Source organism: Lithobates pipiens, unplaced genomic scaffold, assembly GCF_037356315.1.
Source record: "Lithobates pipiens isolate NorthernLeopardFrog02 unplaced genomic scaffold, aLitPip1_a1.2 Scaffold_28, whole genome shotgun sequence".
NCBI classification, from domain to species: Eukaryota; Metazoa; Chordata; class Amphibia; order Anura; family Ranidae; genus Lithobates; species Lithobates pipiens.
The window spans coordinates 68,894,050-68,918,434 of record NW_027507789.1 but is presented as its reverse complement, the minus strand read 5'-3'; the positions used below and the strand labels follow the sequence as shown (position 1 = coordinate 68,918,434).

General features: G+C 46.9%; 1 protein-coding gene across 2 annotated transcripts in view; it reads right to left on the bottom strand.

Annotated features, from left to right (window-relative positions):
• Positions 1 to 291: 291 nt before the first annotated feature.
• Positions 292 to 24,385, bottom strand: part of LOC143934860 (heat shock factor protein 4-like) — a 58,241-nt gene continuing 34,147 nt past the window's right edge. Inside the window, exon 3 of one of the 2 annotated variants that reach the window (XM_077458462.1) lies at positions 292 to 532. In XM_077458462.1, the coding sequence (XP_077314588.1) occupies positions 429 to 532 (104 nt within the window). In that variant the 3' untranslated portion in view covers positions 292 to 428. Of the gene's footprint in view, positions 537 to 24,385 lie in introns of both variants that reach the window. The other variant, XM_077458463.1, reaches the window with a different exon arrangement.

Sequence of the window (24,385 nt, the reverse complement as noted above, 5' to 3'; positions counted from 1 at the left end):
AGTGGGAAAAAAGATTTAGACCGGGACATTTCCCAGGAAACTGTAAGACCGGGACAAAGGTCTAAATCCTGAGAATTTCCCAGGACAGTTGGCGAGTATGCTCTTCTGGCTTGTAGCATGGATGGGACATTTGGCTGAGACTTTCTCTCTCTCTCTCAATTTCCAGGGTTTCGAAGCCAACAACTCCAGGGCAGGAAGTGCATACATAATATATTACACATGCATAAGGAGAGCATTCCCTAAGACACAAAGTTCAATAGGACTTTAATGGTACCACACCAAGAAAAAATCTCCAAGTAAAAAACAACTTTTATTGTCTATGTTCAGTAAAAACATCCTAAATAAGGCACCAAGTTAAACACATAATACAAAACTGTACACTTTAAATCAAGGTGAGGACAATTATAAAACATGTTATATAAATGCCGTCATACATTTTTAAAGATTCCACTCATAGCGTCTTGAATATGTTCTCGACACGTTTCGCAGGGCAGAGTCTGTTTCTTCAGGAAGACAAACTGATGAAGTAGAACTGTCTAAAGACATAAAATATGGACATTAACTTCTTGCAAAACAATTATGAAGGAAGTATACAGTGCATGTATAAATACAAAATAATATGATTGTCACAGTGGTAACAAAAATGTGAAGGACGACCTGCTGTATAAGGACTGCAAGATGCTGATATAAATATCTAATGCTCAACAAACGCTCCTATAGAGTTTGTATGGCATTAGTGTGGGCGTCAGACCGGCATCAATGAGCTTTAGTCTGGGCATTTGACAGGCATTTTACAAGCATTAATGAGGAGTTAAAAATGCTCCCCAAACACCCTATGGGCAGTTTTGAAGCATTTGGTGAACGTTAAAACTGCTCCACAAATGCCTATTCCATTACAGTAAATGAACAAATCTTAATGCCCTGCAACCGCCTACCAGAGCATTTACCATAGACTTGAATGGGGGGCGTTTAAAAGGCTTCAAACACCTCCTGACTCAACATGAGGCTTCAATTTTGAAGCAACAGGATGCTAACGCTTAGTGTGAACAGCACTATATATCTATTGTATCTTGTGCATAGGCATTTGGGGGGCTTTTTAAAATGCCTCTCAAACACCTGCTCTTAATGCCAGTGTGAACTCAGCCTAAGGCAAATTCAGGTAAGTACACAGCTTAAAAAAAAAGAAAACATATATGGGCTGGCCCAAGACATTGTGCTGCCTGGGTCCAGGAATGAAATGCTGCCCAGCCCACCTACCCCCCCCCCCAAAAAAAAAATCACACCCACCAAAAGCCCCCACAACCATTATTTTATATCATGGCAATGAAAATTAAAATGTAATTTATCAGGAAGTAAGATTTACATGCAACAGTGGTGGGGGAGTTCAATCAAATTCAATGGTGGTTGGGGGGTTTAGACACAGGCAGGGGAGGCGGGGGGTTTTAGGCACAGGCAGGGGCAGCGGGGGGGGGTTTAGACACAGGCAGGGGCAGCGGGGGGGGGGGGTTTAGACACAGGCAGGGGTAGCGGGGGGGGGGTTTAGACACAGGCGGGGGGGGTTAAGACACAGGCGGGGTGGCGGGGGGTTTAGACACAGGCAGGGGTGTTTAGACACAGGCAGGGGGGAGGTTAGACACAGGCAGGTGTGGGGGGGGGTGTTTAGACACAGGCAGGTGTGGGGGGGGGTGGTTTAGACACAGGCAAGGGTGGCAGAGGGGATAGACACAGGCAGGGGTGGCAGAGGGGATAGACACAGGCAGAGGTGGCAGAGGGGATAGACACAGGCAGAGGTGGCAGAGGGGATAGACACAGGCAGAGGTGGCAGAGGGGATAGACACAGGCAGAGGTGGCAGAGGGGTTAAGACACAGGCAGGGGTGGCAGAGGGGTTAAAACACAGGCAGGGGTGGCAGAGGGGTTAAGACACAGGCAGGGGTGGCAGAGGGGTTAGACACAGGCAGGGGTGGCAGAGGGTAAGAATCAGGCAAGCACCCTGACTGCCATTTGGTATCAGGATGAAATCAGAAATCATTATCAGACCCTACGCTGGTGCAGTGGGTTCTGGGTTCCTCCTGGTGTATGACAATGCCCGGCCTCATGTGACAAGAGTATGCAGCCAGTTCCTGGAGGATGAAGGCATTGATACCATTGAATGGCCCCCACAATCGCCTGACCTAAATCCAATAGAACACCTCTGGGACATTATGTTTCGATCCATCCAACACCGCCAGGTTGCACCTCAGTCTGTTCAGGAGCTCAGTGATGCCCTGCTCCAGATCTGGAAGGAAATACCCCAGGACACCCCAAGACACCATCTGTCGTCTCATTAGGAGCATCCCCAATGTTATCAGGCATGCATACAAGCATGTGGGGGCCATACAACGCAATGTAAGGGGTGTGATGGGAGATCAATTCACTTTGATGAGATTTCCTGTTGCCTCTCTCAGACAAAATATGAAGGGAACATTTTCTTAGTAGCAAACTTTTAGAAAAAATACCAGATATGGGTTAAGTACCCATTCACATCGTTGTCACACGAATTTGACAGATCCAAAATCGCATGACAAGTCGCACCTTGTTGACAATGGAACTGATCAAATGGGTGCGTCTTCGACTTTGAGGTGCCTCGCCGATTTGAAATAGAAGTTCCTGCACTATTTTTTGCGATTTCAGTTTTGCACTTGAAGTTGCGATGACCTGCAGCTTTGAAATCTATTTCAAAGTTGGATTCGGTGTGTGAACGGGGGCTTAACCCTTTCCTACTCCATAAAAAAAAAAAAAAAACGACCTTTTACTTTTGCAAACACTATGGGTCGATTTACTAAAGGTAAATAGTCTGATCACTGTGTCACTCCTTAGCTTACTGAATGTGGTGAAGCTCTGTTGACCTCCATAATCCAATCATGTGAAAGTATAAATACTGATTTTTCGATCTTCTTTGCACAGATTTTCACCACATTCACTAAGCTAAGGACAATTTCCCCTGTAAAGTCACACACAGTAAATTCAATTTCTGGGGATGTTTTGTACTCGAATGGTGTACTGAACTCCTCCAACATTCCATCCTGCAGGGGAAGAGGTCTGACTGGCAATTTTAGGGGAAAAAAAGAGAGAAGACAGGCGCTAATCACTAGAAAGGGTTTCGGCGCTGATTGTGTGTTGAATCGCGGGAGCCACCACTAAAGGCACAATTGCCGCTAGAAATGGCACACTCAGTATACCTGCGTGCCGTTGTCTACAGTGCGTGCGCCGTAGACAGCGTGACTGTCTTTTCCACACGGTTTAGGAGATATTTCTTGCACCTACAGGTAAGCCTTAATCTAGGCTTATCTGTAGGTAAAAGTGGTTTGTAAGGGTTTACAACCACTTTCCACCAAATCCCATACCTGTACATCATTTGGCTTCAAGTGGTTATATTGGGGTGATATGCAACTGCAGACATCACCCCGGTACCGTTTTTTAGAGCCAACCGTCCCTTCCTTGTAATAACAACCGATGCGGCTAAGCAGCGGAGAGAACGTTCCCCCCTCCCCCGCCTTCCGCAGCTCGCCCGTCCCACCAGGAGGCCCAAGCGACCAGCCGCCACGTCTGCCGGCAACCCGGACAAAGCTGGAATCGTCTTTGATCGGGTCTCGTATCTAGTAACCTGGAAGTGATGGCATGACATTACTTCCACTTTACTGGAGTCTTAACCACTTGCCGACTGACTCACGCACATATATGTCGGAAAAGTGGTTCGTTACCGCAAAATCCCGTACCCGTACGTCGTCTCCTTTAAGAGGCCACATGCTGCACCACTGGGGACCCGATGCACGTGGCCGGTGGGCACAATCGCTGCCACCCACGCACGATCACAGGTACGAGTGCCAGAACAAGGATTTGTGTGTGTAAACACACAAATCCCCATTTTGTCAGAAGAGAGACAGATCGTCTGTTCCTACTAAGGCGGAACAGCCATATGTCTCCTCCTCTAGTAATTCCCATCCCCCATACAGTTAGAAACCCACACAAAGAACACAGTAATCAGTGTTTTTTTATAACATTGATCGCTGTATAAATGCCAACGGTCCCATAAATGTGTCAAAAGTGTCCAATCTGCCCACCGCAATGTCGCAGTCCCATAAAAAATAAAAATAAATAAAAATCGCAGAGCACAGCTATTACTAATAAAAATAAAACATAAAAATAATACAAGCATTTAAAACCACTGTTGTTGACATTTGGAATGCTTTTAAGTGCAAAGGAGGACCCCAGATCCCCCCATAATAATACCTGACACATGCCTATTGGTGTCATAAAGGATGTTTACATTCATTGTGACGGCAACATAAGTGATTTAAAAAAATAATTTAATTAAAGCGACGGTGTCAAAATAAAATAGTATAAATAATTAGAAAAGAAAGCGTACGTTGGTCCTGAACACACACAAAACAATCATCCCACACGTGAGGAATCGCTGCGAACGTCAGATCATGGGCAGGAATTCTAGCACTAGACCTCCTCTGTACATCTAAAGTGGTAACCTGTAAAGGCTTTTAAAGCATTGCCTATGAATAGTAAAATTTATGTTGTTTGTCGCCGTTGTGCGGGCGTGTGCAATTTTAAAACGTGACATGTTTGGTATCTATCCAATCAGCGTGACATCATCTTTTATATTTAAAAAAAATTGGGTTATGTATTGTGTTTTTTCACAATAAAATGTAAAAAGGTGTAGTCTCTAACCCCCCCCCCCCCCAAAAAAAAGCTGCGTTTGAAAAAACGCTGCACAAAAACCATGTGACATAAACAATGGCAAAACCCACCAACCTCACTGTGCAGAGACGGACCCCTCAGAGTCCCACTCTCCTCTATGGGGAGATTGGATGAAAACGGATCACCTCTCCGCCAGATGGATGGTGGTCCTGGATTTGGTGGACAGGATCAGATTGGATATCGGAGGATGTCAGCAGACATGTGTCCACTAACATCCACCATTCCATAGAGGTGAATGGATGGTCTGATCAGATCCACCTGAATAACAGACAGGCCGACCTGATCGCACAGCCTGTGTGAAAGGGGGCTTAAAGTCACAACAATATCCTCCTTATTCAACAAATTGAATCCATACATATCCCCCATTTAATCACTTCAGTCCCGGAAGGATTTACCCCCTTAATGACCAGCCCACTTTTTGCGATACGGCACTGCGTTATTTTAACTAACAATTGTGCGCTTGTGTGACATTGTACCTAAACAAAATGTATGCCCCTTTTTTCCCCCACACATAGAGCTTTCTTTTGGTGGTATTTGATCACCTCTGCGGTTTTTATTTTTTTCTCTAGAAACAAAAAAAGACCAACAATTTTGAAAAAAAAAATATTTTTTACTTTCTGCTATAAACATATCTAATCAAAAAAACAACATTCATCAATTTTGGCCAATATGTATCCTGTTACATATTTTTGGTAAAACAATCCCAATTAGTATATATTGATGGTTTGCGCAAAAGTTATCACGTCTACAAACTAGGGGATAGATTTAGGGACTTTTTTCTTTTTTACTAGTAATGGCGGCGATCAGCGATTTTTAGCAGGATTACGACATTGCGCTGGACAAATCTGACACTAAGGCTGCTTTCACACTGGGGCGGTATTCAGTGCTAAAAATAGCGCCTGTGTAATGCCTGAAAAAAACCGGCCCCTTTAACTCCAGTGTGAAAGCCGGAGGGCTTTCACACTGGAGCGATGCGCTGGCAGGACGGTTAAAAAAGTCCTGCTAGCCGCATCTTTGCAGCGGTGAAGGAGCGGTGTATTCACCGCTCCTACCCATTGAAATCAATGGGACACCGCGGCAATACCGCCGGCAAAGCGCCGCTGCAGCGCCGCTTTGCGGGCGGGTTTAACCCCTTTTCGGCCGCTAGCGGGGGTTAAAACCACCCCGCTAGCGCCCGCACACCGCCGCTAAAACGACGGTAAAGCGCCGCTAAAAATAGCGGCACTTTACCGCCGACGCCGCTCCCGCTGCACTGTGAAAGCAGCCTAAGTGACACTTTTTGGGAACCAGCGACACCAATACAGTGATCAGTGCTAAAAAAATGCATTGTCACTGTATAAATGACACTGGCAGGGAAGGGGTTAACATAAGGGGCAATCAAAGGGTTAAATGTGTTCCCTAGTTGTGATATCTTACTGTGTGGGCTGACACTAGATATAGAGAGAGATCGGTGTTCCTGATTAGTAGGAATCACACATCTCTCTCTTCTTCTGTGACAAAACGACGGACTGCCTGGTTTACAAACCACCGTTCTGTTGTTCCTCTGAACGATCGCGGACCCGCTGATTAGGTCCTGCTGTGTCCAATCACAGTGGGAGCGGGTTGCACGCACGTGCCCCAGACCAGGAAGTGCAAACAAAGTACAGGTATGTTGTTTTTGTGCAGCCGGGCCGCCCTGCGGCAGTAAATGTGTGGTGGGCCATTAAGTAGTTAATGGTCCTGGGAAATTTTTCATGAAATTATTTCTCATTGTGTGTTTCTCTGCCTCCTTACCATCGTCATCCTCCTTAAGCTCCTCAACCTCTCCTTTCCCCCTCACACCCATTTCTTTTAAACAAGCAGTGTATATTATATTAGTTGCAATCATGTGTGAGCAAAAAATAAAAGAAAAGAATTTGGAGGGGGCTGAGAGCCACAGAGGATATTTTTTGAGTTAAGAATACATATTTGAAAAGATGGTGTTAAAATCAGAGTTTAGTGTCACTTCTAAGTAGGACTGGGGAAAAAAATCTATTTAAATCTTGAATCGAGTTGAGAGGTCAAATCGATTCAAAATTTAAAACAAATTGATTGTTTTAGATTTTTTTTTCACCAACCCGCCAGTCCTGAGGAGCTGTGGACAGGAGTTTTTAGGCGAGGCCATGGCTTCGGCCTAGTCCACAAGGCCGGAAGCCAAGGACTAGGCCGGAGCCTCGGCCTCGCCTAAAAACTCCTGCCCACAGCTCCTCAGGACTGTCCATCAAAAAAAAACAAAAAAAACAAACTTGATTTGAATCGTGAATCGAGTTTTTTTTTTTTAAATCGCCCAGCTCTATTTCTAAGCCTCGTACACAATAATCGTTTTTTTTGTTCTACGCGGCGGGCTAAACAAAGAAAAAAAGAAAACTGACAATTCAGGGGAAGCCGCTGTACTATCAATGCAATGTTAGTACGGCGATCTCTCCTGCTGTGTGATTCTGTTGTGCCAGGGGAACAGCCCACCCACCAGAACACTCCGGTCAGCACTGAATGGGAGTCGCTCAGCAGACCTCTTTCAGTCATAACCCTTCCAGAGAAGCTGGCTAAAAGAACGGCTTGTCGGATTGGCTGCAGTACACACGGGCCGAACGAGCCCGACATTCACCCGTGTGTACGAGGCCTAAGAGTCCCCTTCCCATCCAAGTATGAAATCATTTGGCTACAACACAAGCAGTAATACAATCATTGCATTTTTTTATTCAAAATTATTATTAATATTAAACATTTGAGAGTCTATTGTTATTCTCTTTATTGTTAATAAGAGAATCCATTTATAGTAGAATAAAATCCACCAGAAAAACTGAATCTGAGCTTTTATACAATCGACCCGTGATAATGCGATTCTATTACCCTACTGTGCAAATGAAGACAATTAGAGAGAATAGAGCATTGTGCAGCACATGTCAGAAGAAACATGCAATAATAATTCTGCCCATACGGCTTCAGTTCTCAGATAGGACAATTAGGGCCGTTCACACCACAAAAACACATTCCAGATCTGTTCCGGATGTGTTTCTGCATGTGTGTCTTTAGTGCATTTTTGGATACATTCCAGATGCTTTTTTTTTCTTTTTTTCAGTGTAATGGGATCCGGTGCGTTTTTGATGCACTACAGTGCATTTTTCATGCATTTTACCGCGTTCCAGTACAGGAAAAATTCAATACTTACATTTTTTTTTCTGGAACTGGAAAGCCCCGGAACTGACCGCACTGGTGTGAAATATGCCATAGAAAACCATATAAACTACTTTCCATGCGTTTTTGATGCAGAAAAAAATGCACTGGACTGCATGTGGTGTGAACAACCAGCTATGAGTGACTCCTGTATTGTACAGCCGCTCAGTACCTGGGAAGGGAGACAAGCACTATTGCCCATTGTCAGCTGACATGGCAGAGCAGCTATAGGATCTGGAAGGATCCCGACCATATTGTTGGGATCCACCCAGCTGCCTGAATCTCAATCCACGAGTAAGGCCTGGTTCACACCTGTGCATTTTTTAGTGCGTTTTTAGTTTTGCAGAAACACACTACAGTATGGCTATAGTTCACATCCGTGCGTTTTATGTTACATGTCCTTATTTAGGGCCACATGCAGTCCAGTGCATTTTTTTTCTGGAATCAAAAACGCATGTAAAGTAGGTTATATAGTTTTTAACCCTTTCATGACTAAGTCTATTTTTGGCATCTTGTGTTTACAAGTTAAAATCCATACTTTTTGTTAGAAAATAACTTGGAACCCCCCAAACATTATATATATTTTTTAGCAGAGACTCTAGAGAATAAAACGGCGATTGTTGCAATATTTTATGTCACATGGTATTTGCGCAGCAGTGTTTTAAATGCAACTTTTTGGCAAAAGGGACACTTTCATGAATTAAAAAAAAAAAAACAGTAAAATTAGCCCAGTTTTTTGCACAATGTGAAAGATAATGTTACGCCGAGTAAATAGACACCAAACATGTCACACTTTATAATCGCACGCACTCGTGGAATGATGACAAACTACGGTTCCTAAAAAATCTCAATAGGCGACAATTTAAACATTTTTTTACGGTTACCAGGTTAGAGTTACAGAGGAGATCTAGTGCTAGAATTATTGCTCTCGCTCTGACGATCGCGGCGATACCTCACATGTGTGATTTGAACACCGTTTACATATGTGGGCACGACTTACGTATGCGTATCGCGGGGACGGAGGGCGCTTTAAAATTTTTTTTATTTTTTTATTTATTTTAAAATTAATAAATTGTTTTTTAAAAAAAATAAAAATTTTGATCACTTTTATTGCTGTCACAAGGAATGTAAACATCCCTTGTGACAGTAATAGGTGGTGACAGGTACTCTTTATGGAGGGATGGAGAGTCTAAAAGACCCCCCATCCCTCCTTTACACGTCAATGTATTCAGATCGCCGAAAACGAAGATTCTGAATACTGTATATTTTTTTTTAAAACCGGCGCCATTGGCAGCCGAGTAAACGGGAAGTGACGTCATGATGTCGCTTCCGTGTTTACAATTAGGAGACTGGAATGAAGCCGCTTACTGCTTCATTCCAGTCCCTCCCCAGCTGCTGGAAGCGGCGGATGTGAGATCGGTGCTCCTGATTGAACGGGAGCACCGGTAAGAGCGGCGGGAGGGGGGGGACGTCCCAATCCTCCAGCATAACAGCCGAGCGGCTTTTAGCCGCATCGTTTGTTATGGTTGGATAGCCGATCGCCCGCTCTGCAAAACGGTACCGGAATGATGCCTGCAGGTGCGGGCATCATCCCGGTATAACCCCCGGAAGCCGAGTACGCACATCTGTGTACGCTCGGCAGGAAGGGGTTAAGAAGAACACGCTGCATTTTTCCTGCACTGGAACACTGTAAAAAGAAACAAAAAAACACTGGAATGCACCTAAATGCACTAAAACACACAAATCCGTATTTAGGGCCAGTTCATATCATAGAAACGCAGTCCGGATGCGTTCCAGATCCTTTTCGGCATGCGTGTTTTTGATGCAATCCAGGTCATTTTTTCTACCTCTTTTTTCTTAACCTTAAATGTGTGTTTCAGTGCGTTTTTGGTGCATTTAGTTGCATTCCAGTGCGTTTTTGGCATGTTTTACAGTGTTCCAATATAGTCAAGTGCAGGAAAAGTTTTTTCTGGAACTGGAACACTGTAAAATGGACCAAAAACGCACTGAAACACATATGTTCTTATTTAGGGCCAGTTCACACCACATGCAGTCCTGTGCGATTTTTCCTACATCAAAAACGCATGGAAAGTAGGTTATATGGTTTCCTATGGCATAGTTCACACCAGTGCGGTCAGTTTCAGGGCTTTCCAGTTCCAGAAAAAAAAAAGTAGAGCACGCTGCATTTTTCCTGCACTGATCTGTATTGGAATGCTGTAAAAAGCATCAAAAACGCACTGGAACACACATGTCCTTATTTAGGGTTAAGAAAAAATGGGAGGGAAATGCACTGGACTGCATTAAAAATGCACCAAAAATGTGCATGCAGAAAAGCATCTGGAACGCATCCGGACTGCGTTTCTATGGTGTGAACTGGCCGTAAGGACCTGTGTGTTCCAGTGCATTTTTGATGCGTTTTACAGCATTGCAGCACAGTCCAATGAAGGAAAAATGCAGCATGTTCTATTTTTTTCTGGAACGCACTGGAAATGCAAGCACTGGTGTGAACGATGTCATTGAAAAGCATATAACCTACTATCCATGCGTTTTTTTAGGCAGAAAAAAATGCACCGGACTGCATGTGGTGTGAACTGGCCCTTTACCATTGGTCATTGGATCCGACTACAACTGAGAGCAGTGAAGAATTGGGGTGAAGGGTGCGATGCCCCCGAGCATCCATTGGGTGAGGAGGGGGCATCCAGGGACAGAACAGACACAGACTGCCGAAGCAGCTCCGTCTGTCTGGAAACTCCCCAGGGGGTGGTAGGTCTGCCCACAGCTCCCCGGGCACCTCGGGCACACACTACTTGTTTGGTATATTGCACTCCGCTTCTCTGCTAAGGCAGGAATACAGAGGGGGCGGTAATATCACTCCGCCTGACACTGCCGCACTATAGAAGCCGCATCGTCTGATGCGCCGGCTGTTCTCTGTGCGGCCGGCGTTTCCGCTGCCAATAAACAGTCCCACATCTGATAGTCGGCTCGGCAAGCTGAGGTGTCGATCAACCAGTCACTGTGTGGCGATCGACGGGTTGCCAACCCCAGCTATAGAGGGATATGCATTCTTCATATTTCATGTCTGAGGTTTACAAACACTTTTACCCCCCCCCCCCATCATTAGTGGTCATGGAAGTGTCATGTGACCATCCCTGTATTAGGGGTCTGGGGCAGTGAAAGTCCCCTCCCCCTCCTATTTCTAGTCATAGCAGCCCCCTCTATGTATATGGGATGGAGGACAGGAAGTGTTACTGAATGATCACCATGGTGACCAGGAAATATAATGCAGATCTGAGGGCTGCTACTCTGCAATATATTACATTTGTTTTATATCATCAGAGGGGGGAGGGGGGTCAGCTTACACATTATAGGGGCCTCAAGTCCGCCCTCCCCTCCCCCACACCCCCTCTTATCCAGCAATGATGAGGGGGATTAGGAGGCACAGACTGGGGGGGGGGGGCAGATGAGGGGTGATGGGGGGCTCCAGCTATGTCTGCCCCCCCTCCCCCGGATATTATCACCTCTACAGCCGGCTATATACTCCCCATTACACCTCAGAGCTCACCTCACACCACAGAGCGCACACAGTACATTCTGTCAGACCTACCCCCCACCTACTTACCTCCCCCCCACCGCCTTCTCCTACCTACCCCCGGCTCTCCTCACCTCTGTACTCCTCACCTGTAAAGCTCTGCTCTCCTCACTCACCAAAATTCCCGGATTGGGTGATTTCTTCAGCTTTCCCAGCAAATATAAACTCATATCAATTTCTCATACACAACCATTAGCCAAGATGGCGCCCAACTCCCACTCTCCTCACTGCACAGCCTTCAGCTGATTGGACAGGGACATAGTGGTATGCAAATTAGCTATGGGAAAACGGAGACTGCCACCTAGTGACAATTTTAAAGAATTAAACCCTTAAAAAACCCATTAGAATGTAATGAAATGTGAAATGAATGTAATGATATAAGATGTAGATGTGTACAGTGTTGTATGATGACATATGGGCAACAAATACGATGCTGTGAGGTCACCATAAGATGAATGACAGGCGCTTACTAGAGGGGGATGAGGCTGAGCCTGTCTCAGGTCACTTCTCATTACGAGTTGCTGAGTGCGGTTGCTCTGAGCTGTTGCTCTGCGATCTCACAGCGTTTTACTGCTTTTCCTTGTGACTGACTGCGATTTTATCGATTTTAATTGATAGTTATCGCTATTTCTACCATCTTATTGCTAATTATAATATTATTATTAATATTATAATTTTTTAGTCTTTTTCAGGTATAAAAGGCACCCTATACCATCGGGATGCGTCGTCCTTCTCGTCCCGGATCCCGGCAGAGGCGTTCTCGTCAGGACGGCAGAGAGTCACCCATCGCCCATCGGACGAGGTCTAGAGCCCGTCGGAGGAGACAGGAGGACCATAGGAGCCGTTCTCCTAGAGACCGTGGCAGAGCTCCTCAACAACCCCCATCACCACCGCCACCCATCCAGCCGGGTGGTGAGGACCAGCTGACATGTTCCATTTGTTTAATAGATTTTCAAAATGGAGAAGACATTACGACTCTGCCCTGCAGTCACCAATTCCACCTGGAATGCATCCAGCGATGGGCGCAGCAGAGCAGGACCTGTCCTCTGTGCCGGGCTGCTGTTCCCCGACTGCCCCGCAGACTGCCCGCTGATGCCCCAATCACCTTTGAAGAAATGCTCAACTACAGGTTTGACATTCGTGTTGATCCTAATGGTGTTCCATATCTGTTTCTAATCCCCATTGTGTGACACATTTTCTTTTTATATACATTACATGAAGTGGTGTAGTACTAGTTCAGGGGTCTCCAAACCTTCTAAGGAAAGGACCAGTTTACTGCGGGAGGAATAGTGCCCCATTATTGGAGTCAGTGGGAGGAATAGTGCCCCATTATTGGAGTCTGTGGGAGGAATAGTGCCTAATTATTGGAGTCAGTGGGGGGAATAGTGCCCCATTATTGGAGTCAGTGGGGAAATAGTGTCCAATTATTGGAGTCAGTGGGGAGGAATAGTGCCCCATCATTGGAGTCAGTGGGGGAAATACTGCCCCATTATTGGAGTCAGTGGGAGGAATAGTGCCCCATTATTGGAGTCAGTGGGGGGAGTGGTACCCCATTATTGGAGGCAGTGGCAGGAATAGTGCCCCATCATTGGAGTCAGTGGGGGAAATAGTGCCCAATTATTGGAGTCAGGAGGGGAATAGTGCCCCATTATTGGAGTCAGTGGGAGGAATAGTGCCCCATTATTGGATTCAGTGGGGGAAATAATGTCCAATTATTGGAGTCAGTGGGGGAATAGGGCTCCGTCATTGGAGTCAGTGGGGGGAATAGTGCCCCATTATTTGAGTCAGTGGGGGGAATAGTGCCCCATTATTGGAGTCAGTGGGGGGAATAGGGCCCCATTATTGGAGTCAGTGGGAGGAATAGTGCCCCGTCATTGGAGTCAGTGGGAGAATACTGCCCCGTCATTGGAGTCAGTGGGGGAATAGTGCCCTATCATTGGAGTCAGTGGGGGAATAGTGCCCCATTATTGGAGTCAGTGGGAGGAATAGTGCCCCATTATTGGAGTCAGTGGGGGGAATAGTGCCCCATCATTGGAGTCAGTGGGGGAATAGTGCTCCATTATTGGAGTCAGTGGGGGGAATAGTGCCCCATCATTGGAGTCAGTGGGGGGAATAGTGCCCCATTATTGGAGTCAGTGGCAGGAATAGTGCCCCATCATTGGAGTCAGTGGGGGAAATAGTGCCCAATTATTGGAGTCAGTGGGGGAATAGTGCCCCATTATTGGAGTCAGTGGGAGTAATAGTGCCCCATTATTGGAGTCAGTGGGGGAAATAGTGCCCCATTATTGGAGTCAGTGAGGGGAATAGTGCCCCATTATTGGAGTCAGTGGGGAATAGTGCCCCATCATTGGAGTCAGTGGGGGAATAGTGCCCCATCATTGGAGTCAGTGGGAGGAATAGTGTCCCATCATTGGTGTCAGTGGGAGGAATAGTGCCCCATGATTGGAGTCAGTGGGGGGAATAGTGCCCCATCACTGGAGTCAGTGGGAGGAATAGTGCCCCATCACTGGAGTCAGTGGGAGGAATAGTGCCCAATCATTGGAGTCAGTGGGAGGAAGTGATCCATCATTGGAGTCAGTGGGGAATAGTGCCCCATCATTGGTGTCAGTGGGGGGGAATAGTGGCCCATTATTGGAGTCAGTGGTGGGAATATTGCCCCATCATTGGTGTCAGTGGGAGGAATAGCGCCCCATCATTGGAGTTGGTGGGAGGAATAATGCTTCAAGGGCAGGATAAAAGCAAGCAAAGGGCCACATTTGGCCCCAGGGCTGCAGTTTGGTGACAACTGTAAGGCCCCTTTTACACGACTGACCCGCTTGGATCCATTTTCAGTCAGATCTGAGCCGGCCACTCATTGACTCATATGGGCAGGCGGATGTCAGTGAAGATGTGTCCGCTGACACCCACCTGCCATCCGATCCGACAAGATCTGCTCAAAACAGACAGATGGCGATACGTTTGCCATCCATCCAGCGGATCAGATTTGATCGGATGAGAACGGTCACGTAGTCCATTTTCATCCGATCTGCCCATAGAGAACAGCGGGGCTCTGATAGGTCCATCCCTGCACAGGGAGCGGAGACAGACCTGTCATCTGCCGGCTCAGCGAGGATCAACGGAGCGATCCCCCACTGAGCTAGCGGAGCCCATCCATCCGATTCGTCCCGTGTGAAGAGGGCCTAATAGTTAAGGGTTTGAAAAAAATGTATAGAAAATGTATACATGTAAATGTATAAATATTTAACATCTTTCCTCTATACAGCATACTTCTAGCAGTTTTATAGTAATTGATGTTTTGAGAAAAAAAACAAAAAAAACAAAAAAAAAATTGTATGAATGTATAAGTATAGTAATAACAGATATTTTCTTTTTAGACTGGGTATTTTTATAAAAAAAAATAAAAAATACTAAACATGCCTATACTTACCTGCTCTATGCAATGGTTTTGCACAGAGCAGCCCCTCTGGGTACCCCCCACTGGCACTCCAGGACCCTCCTCTTCCTCAGGTGCCCCCACGGAAAGCCGCTCTCCCTGGGGGCACCTGTGCGTGCTAACTCCCGAGACTCGCTGCTGCATCTATTGACACAGAAAGCGGGACTCTGGCCACCGCGCACCCCCATGTCATCGGATTTGATTGACAGCAGCTGTAGCCAATCGCTCCCACTGCTATCAGTCTGTCCAATGAGGAGAGAGACAGCGGTGGAAGCTGGATCGGATGGGCTCAGGTAAGGAAAAGGGGGGTTGGGTGGGCAGCTTCAGCAGAGAAGGTCCTTCTCCTTAGTACATAGAGTGCATTAAGGTGATAAAACTTAGGGCTTTAGAAGCACATTTAGATAGCCATACACTGTAAGATTTGGAGGGGTTGAAGGAAAGAAAACGACTGATTAGGAGAGAGCAGATCGCATACACAGATTATAGGACGAGGCCTACTACAAACATACATCCAACATTAGAAAATCGATGACTAGCATCCAGTAGGGTAGCTTAGTGTAGTTTAGTGTAGGTCCTGCCCTAGAAGAGTCTACCTTGTCGTGGTGGGCAGGCTTGGAATCTATTGGTCAAAAGTATTTTAGCGAATGGGAGAAAAATTTACTAGATCGTCACTTCTGACCAATCGATTTCACCAAAGGACTCTTGGTTTAATCAGAGCACATGAAAAAAGTTCATGAATCAGGTTTACATCCACTTTACGATGAAAGGAGGCTCCAGGCCTCAAGACAACCTTGTCCATACAAGTTTTATACAAGACAATATTGCTAGCACTCACCTCGCAGACATGATGGCAATAAGGAAGGCCACCTTGTGAAAGTTGGCTGGGGATACACTTTAAAGTGGAGCCTACAATCCTAAAATGACCCACCCTACATGCACTCACAGCCCCCACCCCCCTCTGTATAGTAAAATGCTATTCTTCAGTTAACTTTTTTCATACCACTCTCCTGGGATACCACATCATGTATCCTAGGAGGCTACAGGAGAAGGGATCTGCAGCATCTGATAGGCAGACGTGGCGTGCATCATCTGGAGGGGTGGGGGCGGGGCTTGTGCCTGAACCCAGAAGAGGCAGCCAACTCTCAATGACCAGGATGGCAGCATGGGACCCAGGATGTGACAACTGAGTAGCGGATCGCAGCAAGACAACACTGGATTGTCTGGGCAGAGACAACCCAGCATAAGAGGGACTTAAAACAATGTTATATATATAACCATATTATCTATAGCAGCTTTTATCAGCCAGGATGTCCAGGCACCCTGGGGCACCGTGAGGTTTCTTCAGAGGTGCCTTGGCAAAATGCCTGAAAATTGCCCCAAAATTGTATACAAGCCAGCATGTGGATAAAGCTGCCTTTCAGCCACAGGTTTCCATTGTGCACCATTACAACCTTCTTGAGGGCACTTTAGCTGAGTGATGGAGAAAATTTGAGGGAAAAGAGAAACCTTGGAATCCTAGTCAATACCAGTTTATAAAAGATGATTTGCTTTGGAAGAATAAATCCCCCCTAATGTTGGGGGGTCCTACATGTGTGGATGCTGCTGTGTTATGCAAAACTATTAGAATAGTTTTTACCTTTTGAAATGGGGAGCCCCCAGACTGTCCATATTTTTTAAAGGGTGCCTTGACTGATAAAAGTTTGAAAAATAATGATCTATACAATTAAAAGACTGAAAAGATTGTTCAATGTGCCATATATTTAATTGCCATTAACAATCAGGCCGCCTTCACACCTGGCCGACACATTGTTTTGTTTTGGTGCATTTGTTGTGTGACAACATAGGGCAGCCAGCGCCAAAGTAGCTCCTGTACTTTTTTTTCAGCGGAGAGCCAAGCATATTTTGTCACAAGACTGCTACCCGGGTTTGGGGTGACATTGAGGGTCTGTTCACACAGGAAAGGGGCGTTCTGTGCACATTTCCTGCATGGGAGGGGAACACGTTTCACCTGCGGTCTCTTTTTATTTGTTTGATTTTTAGTTGATGATATTGATTAGGAGGTGATCATGGATTTTGTAAAGGGTGCTGCCTTTCAAGACGAATACGAATTGTATAGATTGATGTGTCATTATAAAACTTGACCACTAGATGGAGATGGATTATCCACTCTGAATTAAAGTGATAGTAAAGTCTTTTATGACATTTTTACCTATAGGTAAGTTTATAATAAAGCTTACATGTAGGTAATAGGAATATATAATAAATGTGCACTGTTTAGGAGATATTCCAGTGAGCAGCAGCCAGTGATGTCACCAGTGCATGTACTTTGAAGAAACTGAACATTGGTGCCATTCCTTCAGAGCTCTGTGCTGAGGCTCCCGCACGAATGCGCTGGACTGACATTTTTGCAGCTACCGCATCCAAATTGCAATAGTGTGAACCCAGCCGTAGCCTCCCTGGCGGTATGATTATGTCAGATCTTTGCGTCTCAAAGCAGTACAATTATTTTGCATAGAAATTTGGCGATTTGTGTTAGGAATAACACACTTAAATCTGTCCAAACAAGAGTCTAGTAGACATCCCAGGTATGATGAAGTTTGAAACACAAACTTATAATATAATAAATATAAATAATTCTAAAAAATAATAATATGATAGTAATAAAATTAATTTCCACATAATTAACTATCACTCAATTTTGCAAGTGTTCTAATTTACTATTGCCGTTTTCTAGCTGGTCTAAAACCACTTTTGACATAAAGGCACACTTTTTGGTTGCTATGGACAATTTCCAGTTTCCAGGCAGTATTTATAATACAAAAAGAATCACTAAAAAAGAGTGTATATCCTCTGATGGGAAATTAAATAGGGTTACTGGCAATAGGTAATAGTACAAGAGTAGAAGAGATTAGAGTCTTTCTACTATTACCTATTGCCAGTAAACTATTTAAAATCCCATCAGAGGATATACACTCTTTTTCAGGGATTCTTTTTCTATTGTACTAGAGATGTGGGTTCACTGACAATCAAGTCTCATACAGGGGCGACACCACTCCTCTGTAGTGATGGCCAAACGGTTCGCCGTTCGCCGGGCGGGCTTCCGTGTTTACTGTGTAAAATAACTTTTACCTATGATGACACATCCATCATGGGGTACAGGCAGGCATGTACTGGCCATCGGGACTACCGGGAGTTTCCCTGTGGGCCGATGGCTCAGTGGGCCACTCTGATGTAAGGGGGCTGGTGATGGGACACTCTGATATAAGGGGGTGCTGATGGGACACTCTGATGTAAGGGGGTGCTGATGGGACACTCTGATGTAAGGGGGTGCTGATGGGACACTCTGATGTAAGGGGGCTGGTGATGGGACACTCTGATGTAAGGGGGCTGGTGATGGGACACTCTGATGTAAGGGGACTGGTGATGGGACACTCTTATGTAAGGGGACTGGTGATGGGACACTCTGATGTAAGGGGACTGGTGATGGGACACTCTGATGTAAGGGGGCTAATGATGGGACACTCTGATGTAAGGGGGCTAATGATGGGACACTCTGATGTAAGGGGGCTAATGATGGGACACTCTGATGTAAGGAGGTGCTGATGGGACACTGATGTAAGGGGACTTGTGATTGGACACTCTGATGTAAGGGGGCTGGTTATGGGACACTCTGATGTAAGGAGGTGCTGATGGGACACTCTGATGTAAGGAGGTGGTGATGGGACACTCTGATGTAAGGGGGTGCTGATGGGACACTCTGATGTAAGGGGGCTGGTGATGGGACACTCTGATGTAAGGAGGTGCTGATGGGACACTCTGATGTAAGGGGGCTGGTGATGGGACACTCTGATGTAAGGGGGCTGGTGATGGGACACTCTGATGTAAGGGAGTGCTGATGGGACACTCAAACTGTAAGTGGGCCGGTCTGGATGAAGTCCAGGGCCACATTTCTGTCCCAGTCCAGCCCTGGGTACAGGACAGCCAATTGAGACATTACAGCACATGGACACTTGGACATTCCCCCTAACTTATAAATAGACCTGATCCGGCGGCCATTTTACGTTCTTTCTTCTGTCACTATAGGGAGAGGTTGCTGTGTGGAGCAGGGAGAGATTGCAGTGACCCAAATCGCTAGCTATTTGGTACACAAAAGTTCTTTTCAGGACTGGAATAGGTGTTAGGTGTAGTTCAGGATATAGGTTTGAGGCACTGCTGTGCTACTGATTGTTGCAGCAGCCTGAGTGTCTTTTGTCAGTTTAGAGAAAGGGACAGGACGGTGTGTGCTGCAGGGACAGTCAGTTTAATCATTAGCTGTTACTATCAGGTCCACAAAAGTACTATTCAAGTTATTGTTCCAGCAGCCTCTGTTTTGTCAGTTTATATAGGGACAGGCAGGAAGCTGTGTGTGAGGCAGTGAGGGTCAGTTTAATCAGTAGCTGTTACTATATTAGGTCCACAAAGGTTCTTTTCAGGACTGGTATGGTAATAGGCTTGTACACGTATAATATTCTTTCCTCCAAATATAGAAAGAATATTATACTTGACTGCTGCCCTTCTGCTGCAGTCTGCTAATCAGTCACAACCTACTTGTTCCACAAAGGTCCTTATAAGGACTGGTAACTTGGTCTAGGGTGCTAGAGTACATAGGGTTGAGTGAGGTACAGTCTGCTATTCTATAAGGACTGGTATAGGTCCACAATACATAGGGTTGAGGTGCACTACTGCTGACCGCTGCCCTATACTGCAGCAGTCCTTCATCAGTATAGGGACTGACGTACAGCCTGCTAATCAGTCACACACAACCTACTTGTTCCACAAAGGTCCTTATAAGGACTGGTAACTTGGTCTAGGGTGCTACAGTACATAGAGTTGAGTGAGGTACAGTCTGCTATTCCGTAAGGACTGGTATAGGTCCACAATACATAGGGTTGAGGTGCACTACTGCTGACCGCTGCCCTATACTGCAGCAGTCCTTCATCAGTATAGGGACTGAGAGTTTTGTCACAGGGTCATTTAAAAAATGACAGGCAGAGGAAGAGGCAGGCCCTTCCGCAGGGGTAGGGCAGGAGCAACAGGCTTGATCCAAAGTGGGAAGTTGCAGAAGGTGCGTTCAATTCATTTAAAGGACGCACCAGACTTGGTTGAGTGGCTCACTCAGCCTTACTCTTCTGCACCCTCCTCATCCTCTCGATCTGCACCCTCTTCTTCACTCTCTGCTATGTGCACCCCCAAAGACACTACCACCAACAACACCACCACCTCCACATACCTTCCGCTTGAGTCACAGGAATTATTTTCCGATCCATATCAAGACATTTCTGATGCGCAGCCACTCTTGGTATTGGATCAGGAAGAGGAAGTAGCAACAACTGCTACTCAGCAGTCTGACGCCAGTACCCAGATCAGCCCAAGGAGGAGGTTGGTCCCCGGTGTTGCTGCCTACTTCGAGATCTCTACTTATAGCGGTGGGGAAGGTGACGTCGATGATGACATGTCTAGTGATGTCACGTGGGTGCTCACAAGAGAGGAAGAGGAGGGGAGTTCGGAGGGAGATATGGACCAGCAGATAGGGAGGAGAAGCAGGAATAACTTACATTGCGCAGGAGGGACAAAGCAGACTGCAAATGTATCAGGAGCGAGTCATCGACCATGTACGGTCACATCTGGCGCTCCCAGGACACCGGCACATGGCTCCGCAGTGTGGGCTTTTTTTAACGTGTCCGCTGCTGACAATAGCGTTGCCATCTGCAATCTTTGCAGTCAACGCATTAGTCACGGTATGCCCAACACTCACCTAGGGACGACCGCCTTAAGAAGGCACATGAGCAGCCATCACCGAGCCCAGTGGGAGCAACGGAACACACAAAGCCACACTCCAGGCTCTCACCGTCCAGCCTCGTCTTCTACTTCTCCTTCTCCTCTCTCCTCACAATTGTCCTCCACTCCACCTTCCATCACGCCAAGCTCACGTTTTTCTGCAAAAAGGCAGGCTTCCGTGGGCCTAACGTTCAAGCGTAAAAAAATGATGACGCCCAATGGTTGACGGCTGGCTTGTCAGAACTTATAGCTCGCCAACTACTGCCATATAATCTGGTAGACTCGGAGGCCTTTCGCAAATTTGTGGCCATTGGAACACCACAATGGAAGTTTTAGGAAGGAAGTATTTCTCACAGAAGGGCATCCCAGAGCTATATGGCCATGTTCAGCGGCAAGTGAATGTATCTCTGGCACACAGTGTCGGTGCCAAGATACATCTGACCACAGACACGTGGTCTAGCAAACACGGGCAGGGAAGGTATATCACTTTTACTGCCCACTGGGTGATCCTTCTGACGGCCGTCAAGTATGTAACCCGTGGCACCTGTGTAGATTTGGTTTTACCGCCACGGATTGCATGCAGGCCTGGCTCTTCTTCTCCTCCTCCTCCTACTCCATCCTCCTCCCTCTCCTCCTCGGCTGACTCCTCCTTTTCTGCTGCTAGCGTCTCTTCCGCTGCGCCGCCCAAGCTCCCCAGAACCTATTCGACATGCCAGGTGAGACGTTGCCATGCCGTGCTGCGTCTGTTGTGCCTGGAAGCCAAGAGCCACATCAGGCCCGGCACTCCTTTCAGCTTTGCATTCACAGGCAGATCAGTGGCTAACACGGCTCAATTTGACAGTTGGTAAAGTGGTGTGTGACAACGGTGCCAATCAGCTTAGCGCATTGAAACAGGGCAAAATCTTAAACTTGGTCGTGCAGCGATTCATTGTCAAATACCCTGGGGTCCAGGACATCTTGCGGCAGGCAAGGAAAATCTCGGCCCATTTCAGAAGATCTTACACGGCTATGGCTCGCCTTGCTGACATTCAGCGGCGACACAATCTGCCTGTCAGACGTCTTATTTGCGATTGCCCGACGCGATGGAACTCAACCTTCTATATGCTTGATAGGCTGCTCCAGCAGAAACGTGCAGTTAACGTCTACATGTATGAACAGGTTCTGGGGAGCTGGGTTTTTTTTCACCTCGCCAGTGGCTGCTATAGCACGACGCATGCAGACTTCTGCGCCCATTTGAGGAGATCACCAAACTGGTCAGTCGCAGCCATGGCGCCATCAGTGACATGGTACCTTATGCCTTCTTTATGGATCGTGCATTGTGTCGTGTCATTGATCAAGCTGTGGAGGAGCAGGAGAGGGAAGATGAGGAAGTCGCAATGCTGGATGAATTCCCAGAGGGGGCTACTCTATCTGAGACAAGTGAACAACAGGAGTCTGAAGAGGAGTCAGAGGAGGATGGTGCCGGGGCGGATGAGGAGGAGCAAGAAGAGCATGCTTTAAACCTTTCTGGGATCCCTGTTGTGCGTGGATGGGGAGAGGAGAATGAAGAGGACGACATTATCCTGGATGATGAGCAGGAGCCACGCCACCACACCGCTTCCAGTTTAGTGCAAATGGGGGCCTTCATGCTCCAGTGTTTTAATAGGGACCCCCGTATAAAAAACATGAGGGTCAAGGACCAGTACTGGGTGGCAACGTACTTAGACCCCCGGTACAAACACAAAATGGTGGAAATGTTACCGCTGTCACAGAGGGCTGGCAGAATGGAGCAATTCCAGGCCTTGCTTTGAGAAATGCTGCATTCTGCTTTTGCGTGCGCTGGCAGAGGAGCAATTACCTCTCCCAGAGAAGGAGTTGCGGGTACCAATCCAACAGCGCCTGCAAGAAGAGGCCGGTTTGAAGATGTGTTGGTGACTTCGGATATGAGGTCATTCTTTCAGCCGACCCATCGACAGGTGTCATCCGGATCCAGCATCAGGGAACGCCTAGACCGTCAGGTGTCCGACTACATCGGGTTAACGGCCGATGTGGACGCTCTGAGGAGTGATGAACCCCTGGACTACTGGGTGGGCAGGGTTGACCTCTGGCCAGAGCTTGCCCAATTTGCAATCGAACTGTTGGCTTGCCCCTCATCCAGTGTCCTGTCCGAAAGGACGTTCAGCGCAGCAGGTGGGATCGTGACCGATAAGCGTACTCGCCTAGGTCACGACAGCGTTAACTACCTCACATTTCTAAAAATGAATGAGGCATGGATCTCGGAGGAATTCAACACATGTGACCAGTAGACCATGTATATGTCTATAAACAATTTTTTTAATCGAGCACACAGACCTTCTTTCTTCATTTGGCTCAATTCCTTGTCCAAAAAAAGCACACCGTACTATATGCCCGTACCCTCCTCTTTGAAGAGGTTGAGCGGCGTCATATTTCTACTGGGGCTGCTTATTATGAGGGGCTCCCACCATCCCTGTGCTGTGCTGACTTCCTCCTGGGGCTGCTTATTATGAGGGGCTCCCACCATCCCTGTGCTGTGCTGACTTCCTCCTGGGCTGTACCTCTGCTGTGCATATTATGAGGGGCTCCCACCATCCCTTTGCTATGCTTATTATGAGGGGCTCCCACCATCCCTGTGCTGTGTTGACTTCCTCCTGGGGCTGCTTATTATGAGAGGCTCCCACCATCCCTGTGCTATGCTGACATCCTCCTGGGGCTGCTTATTATGAGGGGCTCCCACCATCCCTGTGCTATGCTTATTATGAGGGGCTCCCACCATCCCTGTGCTGTGCTGACTTCCTCCTGGGGCTGCTTATTATGAGGGGCTCCCACCATCCCTGTGCTATGCTGACATCCTCCTGGGGCTGCTTATTATGAGGGGCTCCCACCATCCCTATGCTGTGCTGATTTCCTCCTGGGGCTGTACCTCTGCTGTGCATATTGTGAGGGGCTCCCACCATCCCTGTGCTATGCTCATTATGAGGGGCTCCCACCATCCCTGTGCTATGCTCATTATGAGGGTCTCCCACCATCCCTGTGCTATGCTCATTATGAGGGGCTCCCACCATCCCTGTGCTATGCTGACTTCCTCCTGGGGCTGCTTACGGCGCAGGTGTCAGTGCTGTATATCACGGTGCTGATGTCAGTACTCTCTATCACGGTGCTGGTGTTAGAGCTTTATGTCACACTGCTGATGTCAGTGCTCTCTATCACGGTGCTGCTGTCAGTGCTGTATATCAAGGTGCTGGTGTTAGTGCTTTATGTTACGCTGCTGATGTCAGTGCTCTCTATCACGGTGCTGCTGTCAGTGCTGTATATCACGGTGCTGGTGTTAGTGCTTTATGTCACGCTGCTGATGTCAGTGCTCTCTATCACGGTGCTGTTGTCAGATCACTCTATTACGGTGCAGGTGTCAGTGCTGTATGTCACGCTGCTGGTGATCATCTCCTGCACCCTCTTCTTGCCTACCCTGACCTTCCCTCTCCTCCATTGCCTTCATGCGCTCCACAGTCCTGAATTGTCACAACAATTTCCCATATAAAAAAAGAATGCTTGTAGTTGTCGATCCCAGATTCACCTCATACATGTGTTATGTCATTGGCCATGTGGT